Source organism: Alligator sinensis, unplaced genomic scaffold (genome assembly GCF_000455745.1).
Source record: "Alligator sinensis unplaced genomic scaffold, ASM45574v1 scaffold1241_1, whole genome shotgun sequence".
In the NCBI taxonomy this organism is placed as follows: Eukaryota; Metazoa; Chordata; order Crocodylia; family Alligatoridae; genus Alligator; species Alligator sinensis.
Window position 1 is genome coordinate 1,473,932 of NW_005842202.1, and position 8,143 is coordinate 1,482,074.

General features: G+C 50.5%; 2 protein-coding genes across 4 annotated transcripts in view; both read left to right on the forward strand.

Moving 5' to 3' along the window:
• The window catches only part of TTC12 (tetratricopeptide repeat domain 12), a 34,477-nt gene extending 31,840 nt beyond the window's left edge, over positions 1-2,637 (forward strand). For all 3 annotated transcript variants that reach the window (XM_025207675.1, XM_025207676.1, XM_025207677.1), the window contains one exon: positions 805-2,637. In XM_025207675.1, the coding sequence (XP_025063460.1) occupies positions 805-880 (76 nt within the window). In that variant the 3' untranslated portion in view covers positions 881-2,637. The remainder of the gene's footprint in view (positions 1-804) is intronic.
• A 5,045-nt stretch (positions 2,638-7,682) lies between these two features.
• The window catches only part of LOC112550778 (proline-rich protein 36-like), a 9,149-nt gene continuing 8,688 nt past the window's right edge, over positions 7,683-8,143 (forward strand). The window contains exon 1 of the mRNA XM_025207679.1: positions 7,683-7,746. Coding sequence (XP_025063464.1) covers positions 7,689-7,746 — 58 coding nt within the window. The 5' untranslated portion in view covers positions 7,683-7,688. The remainder of the gene's footprint in view (positions 7,747-8,143) is intronic.

Sequence of the window (8,143 nt, forward strand, 5' to 3'; positions counted from 1 at the left end):
CCTCACAAGCACAGGGAACCTGGAGTTTCAAGCTCTGGAGCTGCCTTGGTCCCAAGGAGCCTGAGAAACATGCACATTGCCAAACCAGGCAGCAGTGGCATTCTGCATTGTTCATTGTGGGTGTGCTCAGGCTGCTTTCCGGGAATCATTTTACATTGCTCTACCAAGTTGCTTCTGTTGAAAGAATGGAGGGAGGAATGAAAGAGCAAACAAAGCATAGAGGTCACAGAAATGACCTGAAAGCACAACAGCAATGTAAGTGTCCAGAAAACATCCCGGCTGCTGCCGGCCGAGAAGCTGATGGGTCCTAGCAGGCTGCAAACCAGCCATTAGTTACTGAAGGCCCAGTAGCCTAGACACAGGAGAGAAGCACAGGCGTTCTCCATGCCTGCTGGGCTACTGAATAGGGAGTGTGAGGATAATATGCAGGCTTCAAAGGACTAAACACTTCACCCCTACTGGTCAGACCGACTTCCAAATCAGTTGCTCACAGCAGGGAATGTTTATTGCAGGTCCCGCTCGAGTGCAGAAGGGAGAGAGCTCATTCTGCTCCTCTTGCTAATGTTAGACATCTGCTATGGTAGATTAAGCTGATTGGACTTGGTGTGAAGTACCTCTCTGCTTAATGCTCTTCTCTCCCCTCTGCAAACCAAGGAGCTGTCATAACTGCGCGAGGCCTCTGCTTCCTCGTGCAGGGAATCTCTTGCATTTGACATCAGCCGTTTCTGACAGCTTGCAAGGGAAGCTTGGACTGTCAGTCACATGCCATCACCCCACACCGCTTTTTTTGTTGTGTCGTTGCAGGCACATTCTTCAGCTGCGAGAGCTCAACGGGATGGCAGTCCTCAGCTCCTCCGTGAAACACGTGCAAGGGCTTTAGGAGTCCTGAGGTGGGCATGAATACAGGTCCTCGTTTCCATTTTCTAGTTCATGTTGGTCTTTATTTCCTTAACAAAAAGTCATTCAAAGAGAGCAAGCAGACTCTCAGTCCCTCCCCAAAGTGCTTGGTGAAACAGTAACAGATCCCCGGGAAATGAAGTTTTGCCAATAACCTAGGTACCAACAGAAGAACAAAGCAGCTTTTTAGAACTTAAGTTCTCTGGGGTCCTACAAATTACAGTGCTTTTTCCTGTGGGTTAATTCCTTGCCACCACAGCAGCTGTCACACCAGGTTTCGATGTGTGGCCCAGTCAGGGCAGTTTCCAGTCTGACAGTGGCCAGTACCAGATGCTTCAAAAGAAAGGGCATTTGTGGACATCTATGGAAGAAGTTGTCCCTGGGGGAAACAGCTCCCCCAGGTGCTGTGAATTGATGGTTCAACTATGCCCTGAAGCAGGAGGGATTATCTCCCTGTATCAGTTATTTTAAACGTACATAAACTTAACTGTAAATGCTCTCACTAGCTGCCTAAATGTCATCCTTTGTTTTAATTGTGCTAAGCTCTCCGTCTCGCTGCTGTTTGGCGGCAGTGAGGTTCACAGGTTAATTATCAGCTGTGCAGAAGCGTAGTTCTGGGTGCCAGTAGTTAAGCCTGCAGTCTTTCACTTTCATCAAATGTCACTTTGTTCTTGTCTTCTGAGACCGACTAAATAGGGGCACAATTGACCGTCAGCATTCGCTATTTCATTTTCTTTTCTCACATCCCCTTCTTATTCATCTCTTCTTTAAACCCCTCTGCCCCAGTCATCTACTTCATATTTAAAATATAATAGTGCAAATGGCACATGCTGCTTTTGTGATTATTTCCTAGTGAGGCTGGCCTTGGATTAACACAATGCCAAGTGCTACCCTAGCAAACCAGCCACTGGCCTTGCCTCCGCACTGAATCGAAGTACAGTGCCCAGCCATTTCTAAATCAGGGACTCAAATGAGTCCTGTTCCGTAAAAGGCCATTAAAACCGTGTTGCTAAGAGGTTTGTCTAAAGCAGTGGTGGGATCTGCCGTAACCCTGCATGCTGCACTGCTGAAGTAGATTGGCAGCTGTTAAAAAAAAAAAAAAAAAAAAAAAAAAAAAAAAGACAAGGAGGAGCTTTAGTGCCCAGATGAGGCAGCGGGGATGCTAGATGCGTGTGAGATGCTTTGGGAAAACTTTACTAGGGCAGATCACATTTGGCATCGGTGATGCCTGATTTAAAGGCAGCTGTAGCAGTGAAGGCAAAGCAGTGAGAGACAAGCCCTTGGAGAAACGGATGTGAGCGTACACACAGCACTGCAGGGCAAAAGCTAGACAAGGACAGAATCAGGCCGTAGATTTGCCGCACAATCAGCGTTCAACTTGTGAAACAGAAAATGCCTAATGTATATGTAAAACGGCTCAGGACCCTCTTGCTTGATTTTTAAATAGACTCTTCCCATTCTCCCTCCTTGACACTTAGAGATGGCTATTATGTATGTAATCTCTTCCTCTAGGAGTCATTGCTGTCAAATTACATATCATTATCTTCTCTTTGGAGTAGCAGCTGAGTACTCTAATCTTTCCCCATTTTAGAGGAAGGAAGTGCCTGTGCACCTGGGGTTTCTTCTTTTGTGGATGGCTATTGTATGGGCAATATTCTCTAGTTCTCTTTAATCCCCTACCCTCCAAATCAGACTGCTGTTGACATGCGGGATATTCATTAAATAAACGTTTGATGCTCACTTGTGGTTTCTGTTCAGTGTCCAAGTGGCTTCTTGAAGAGCTCCCTCCGAATTCAACAAAGGAAAAAGCACGACATGTTGGAGTTGCAACAGCAACTGCCGGGGCAGGATGACATTCAGAGCTGAGTAATGGGTACACAGAGAGAGCTTCCTAAAAACTTGGGCCGGGATTTTAAAGAAGCCTCCCAGAAGTTTTAGGTGGGTGCCCAAATCTCACTGAAAGTCAAGTGGTTAGGTACCTAATTCCCTTTAGCTCTGCCCTTCCCATTCTTGACCTAGAGAAGTACATCAGTAATGATTCCAGTTTATGGATCTGTTTCTACCTCCCCCTGTGGAGTAGCTATAAGGAGGCCAGTGTGCCTTTATCACCTGAAGGAGCTACTATGGAAAGTCTTATAATGCTGTGCAAACAAGCAGAGAGACCTGGCCTGCTCCCCACCCCAGTTTGCTGCCTTGAGCTGGGGAATCGGCCCCTTGGCTCTTGCGCCACTTCTTTAGCAAGTGTAGACAGCGAAATGTCCCTGGCAAATGGAACCATCTGCTGCAGGATTTTTATATAGATACTAGATATTGGGGTCGGAAGGGACCTCAGTAAGTCATCGAGTTTGACCCCCTGCCCTGGGCAGGACTTGTAAGAGCGCAGTGCCTTCCACCCCTCTGCACTGGAGAGGGTCACACAACCTTTGTGTTCTGTGGTTTTCTAACCTCCCCGTCTCTGCATCCTACCATCTAGTGCCATAAAACAAATATGTCGCAGCCCTGCTTTTGCAGAGCTCTGAAGCTGGAGCAAGGAATCAGTGTGTTGTCTGGGGCAGTGCTGACTCAGCACATGCTCCGCTGTGCATGTTCCAAGCTCCTTCGCCCACCGAGCCCAAAGCTTCCCCTGTCATTTCTCCAGAGACCCTCCATGCTCTCCTGCCCTGCCCAAGTCTGTTCTCTAGGCCACTTAGAGCTTGTTAAACTGATGGAAAGGACAGAGGTGAGTAAGACATTGCTTTTATCCAGCACCTTTTGTGGCCTGAGTAGTCCCTGGGAGTGCAGCAGCAGCTACTGATCTTGCTGTATGAAAGCCAAGAGCCCGGAGAGCAAACCAGGGGAGGTAGCTTAACTGCAGAGGGTGTGTGGGGCTTATGATAAGTTCCTATTTCTGTACGTAGCGGGGAAGGTAACACAGATGGTTGCTGCGGCCTTCTCTGCTTCTCTGTTCCTGGTGTCTGACCTGAACGCAAGGCACTTGTTTCAGCACCTGTGTCATTGTGCCGGAGAGGTCAGCACTGCTGCGGGTGCTGAGATGCATTTGTACTCCTTATACGCCAGCAGGGGCAGCCTGGCATAGATCATCCCAGCCCCGGAGTTCCTGCATTGTTCACTACGGAAGGTGGTGCTAATGCTTCTAATCAGATGGTAAATGATTAACGGAGCGTGTGCGGCAGGCTGTCTGCACTGATATATAGCAAGCATAGGTGAATGTTTCCTTTTGGGTAATGGTTTGGGAGGCGAGGCCAGAAGTGAGAAGTAAAGGGGAGCAAATGATGTGAAATCAGGGCTAAGGCTAGAGTAACTTTGCAGATCTTTGCCGCTTTCTGCCAGCTGAGGATCTCTGACCTGGCAACAGCAAGCACACATTACTGCTGTGTTGGTCCCCGCTCACTTCCTTGCTGGCTGCCAAGAAGCTGAAAGTCAGCGGTCAGAGTGAGGCAGAAGAAGAAACGGACACAGCTTGCTGGATGCCGTGATCACAAGAGATGCATGGAGGGCACGGGGTGTGCACAAACCATAGGCCTCTTCAGAGGACTCCACGTTCTCAAAAGCCCCCAAGTGACTTGGGCACCTGCATCCCTTTGGTTTGTCTGCCTGGGAGCTGACGGGGGGCCTGGCCCTGGGTTCCAGTGTGGTAATTCATGACTGCGTGTGGGAGCTGGCCCACAGGAAGGCTGCAGCCAGCAGCACATGGGGTTGCTCCTTTAGCTTGAGTGGCAGAGGAGCAGGTACTTAGTACTGGCACCCCATCTTCAGTGTCCACTGAAGATAGTGTTGATAGTTCTTGCCTGCCAGATTGCAGCCTGGCACAGGTTCGATTACACCTCAGCTGCTGCCGTGCTGCAGCGTGGCCTCTCCTGTCCTGCACTGACCCCTAACACCTTCCTCCTGGATAACATTTTGCAGCACAGGCTAGGTGCCCAGGTAAGCTGTACACAAGGAAGACCAAGAAGTGCACTGGCTGGGGGAATACATGGAGCAGATCGTGGGGAGGGGGGTCCGGAGCCTGCCAGAAGATTTTAATGGGGAAGTCACCTTGATGCATTTCTACTTTTGGTGTTGCCTAGAGGTCCCAGCTGAGAGAGGGGCAGCTTTGCGCTCGGTACAGCACATCAAAGAGGCAGTCTCCACTCCAAAGAGTTGACAGCGCTGGGCAGGGAGAGAGGCAAAGCGACTGAACCAATTTATACCTCAGGGACGTGGCCTGGCTAAGCACAGAACCGAGATCTCCAGACGGTCTTTCCACACGTTGCTGAGCTCTCGTGAAACCTGCTGGCTTGTTGCTGAGCTTTTGATCTGTAACTGGATGTCTGTATGCTGATCTCCAAAGCCAGAAGTTTTAGCACCAGAATAAAATACGAGAGTGAGGGACACGGTCTCTGGCAAGCTGCCGGAAAGCAATTTCCTTGAAAGCTGCACTACATGGACAGTGCAGGGGCAGAAAATGGCTTATTGTCACCCCCCCTCCCCACGTCCCCCTTGTCTCCTGAGCCAGCAGCCACCTCCTTGATGTCTCCTTCCAGGACTCCTGAAGTTTCCTGGCACGTGGCCTGCCCGCAGGGAAGCAGCGTCACAATCCCTATGCCTGTTGCTGCGACTTGCTGCTTCCCCCATGCTCAGCCCTCGGTCTTGTGCAGTTAAGCTGGGTCTGGGACAATCTTTTTCACTCCAAAGTGCTCAGCCCCGCGGGCTGCTCTGGTCTTGGCCAGACGCAGCTGCCACCATGCAGGTAGCATCGGGAGTACGGGATTTGTCGACCCAGGATAGAGCACTGGGAGGAAAAGAGAGGCTTGCAGCTGTGACTGCTGCCCGACAAACAATCCTTTGGTGCCTGCTCACACCACTGGGGAATATAAATGATTTCAGTGTCTGGCTGTGCAGCCTTTCTGCTTGTCCATCCCCACCTTAATCCCGCCATGGTGAAGCATTAGTGCAAGCAGCTCCGAGCAGGGAGGAGTTAATTCATCTTCTGGCAGCCTCCTTCACACGGTGAGTCAGCAGTACTCTCTGCCAGGTGAATTCAGCTCCGGTGAAGACTCCTGTTTGACAGGCCTGGAGCAAAGCCCTGCGTTAACCCCAGGTTGTGATACAGGAGAGCAGGCGGCACCGCTCAGGTATCCTGAGCTGATGCTGCTGATATCATGGCAGCCTAAACCAGGCCAAAGCCACCACGTGTGCACAGCGTTGCTCTGTGGCACTTGCACCGGTGATAAGCTTCGCCCTGAATTGCAAAGCAGAGGGCTGATTCCAGCCCCTTTGGTGTAGGCAGGCGACGATGGTGCGATTCCTCTGCAGGCACTTGTTAAAAGCCACGGTGAGGCTGCGGGTTTTTGTTTTTTTTTTTTTTAAAAAAAAATACAACCTTTTCAGATTTCATTAGGACACTCTCCTAATCCGCCTACCTTCTGCTAGATAGGAGCTTAAACCCCTCTGCCCAAGAGGATTATTTTTTTCCATCTGATATTTCAAATCATATTAAGCAAACATGTGTTGGGTGTAATCAAGCATTGCTTTGCAATTTTCTTTTGCCGGCAGAAGACGGGTTGGCTACAGTTGTCGGCTGAGCAGCCGTCAGCTACTCAAGTGCTTCTGAAGCGGAGGTGAATGCAATTGTTCTTCTGCATTTATATTTAACCCAATGAATTGTAACATCTAGTGCCGTTCAGCCACGAAGCTTGAAAACGCCTGCCCAGCGTTTGAATAACGGAGACCTGTAGCACCCGAGTGACAGGGGTTAAACCTAACTCTCCCCCTTTGTCAGAGAAATTCAAGTGCTGAACAAGTCCTGCTGTAACCCTTAAACATCCTTCCCTCGCAAGGGAGAAACCCTCTATAGGTCTCTCTTCTTTGTTGGGGTGGACGGAAATGATCACGGCTCGTCTCCCCTTAAACAACCCCTATCTTTCTGGCAGCTTCTGATTTCAATCGTAGCGGCAGGCAGGGGCTAAATCTGAGATGAGGCTCTGATTAAGATGTTAGCATTCACTGCTAACTAAGGCACATGCTGGAGGGATTAAAGCCAGGCTAACTGACAGACCTCAGAAGCAGGTAGTCCCTGGAGATCGTCACCGATTCCTGATTCGGGGTGTTTCTGCCTGGCTATAGCTAATGCTATTCACTGCTTTTGCCAATGATCTGGTAATAAATAGAAAATCACTGCTGATAAAATTTGCACCTGGTATTGTGGGGGTGAACGATGAGGGTAAAGTGCTGTGCGGAGATCCAGGCCAGCCGGTGAGCCGGGCTCGTTCCAGAATAGGCATTTCCCCACAGCTGCGTGCAGAGTTGTCTGGTTAGGAGCCAGGCGTGCAGGCTGGAGGGGGACGGGGCAAGGCTGGGGGGATAGCATCCTGGGCAGCCTACTTGTCTACTCCCGGTGAGAGCTCTTATTGAGCTGTGGCAAGAAGGGGCAGTGATTTTTACCTTGGCACCATGCACTGGGGAGGCCAGCACGGGCATTGAAAAATTAGGGTGTAGAAAAGAGCCCCCCAAACCAACTGGAAGAGCCTTGTGCTTGCCTCTGAAGAAGTTCAGACAGAGGAAATGACAGGCTCCTTCTCCCCGTTGACCTCCCCAGCTGTCTTCATTACCAATCAATATGTTCCAGTTGGTGTGGGCTGGACTAGGACAGGTTTTTGGCTGCTCCCTGGCCTGAGCGGTTATAAAGTAACCCAATACACTGCCCTTTCAGAACGACTGCCCATCCCCACGAGGCAGCAGGACTGTCTTAGCTGGCTGCTACCTCTCAGCAATTTGTCTCTACACCCAAGTCCACCAGCCTGGTTCAGAAGATGCAGGAGAAATTCCCCGTTTTCCTTCTGATTGCGGCTGGGCTGCTGGGTCTGTCAGGTGAGTGACTCCCTCGGGGCTAGCTCCTCCTGCTCCCGTGGTCAAGCTTAGCAAGAGGGAAAGCTGTGGTAGATGGCCTGGCCTCATCCGGCAGCCTTGGGAAGGAAGGAGCAGCTCCACTTGCTCCCGTGTTCCCAAAGGCTTGGTCTTTATTACATGCAAGGCTGACCTGTCATTAGCACAACGTGGGATCTAACTTAACTGCCTGAGCTCATTGGAAGTGCTGATGTGGGGACAGATAAGCACAGAGGATCTCCCACTCGGCCACGTAACCGAGGGGAGGGCAGCTGCGTCGGGTACCACCTTTTGGGGGAGGTGGGTCCTCCAGGTGCCTAGTCCCGGAGCTGCCCGGCTACCCCTCTGCTTCCACTGAATTTATAGTTGTTGCATTTCCCTC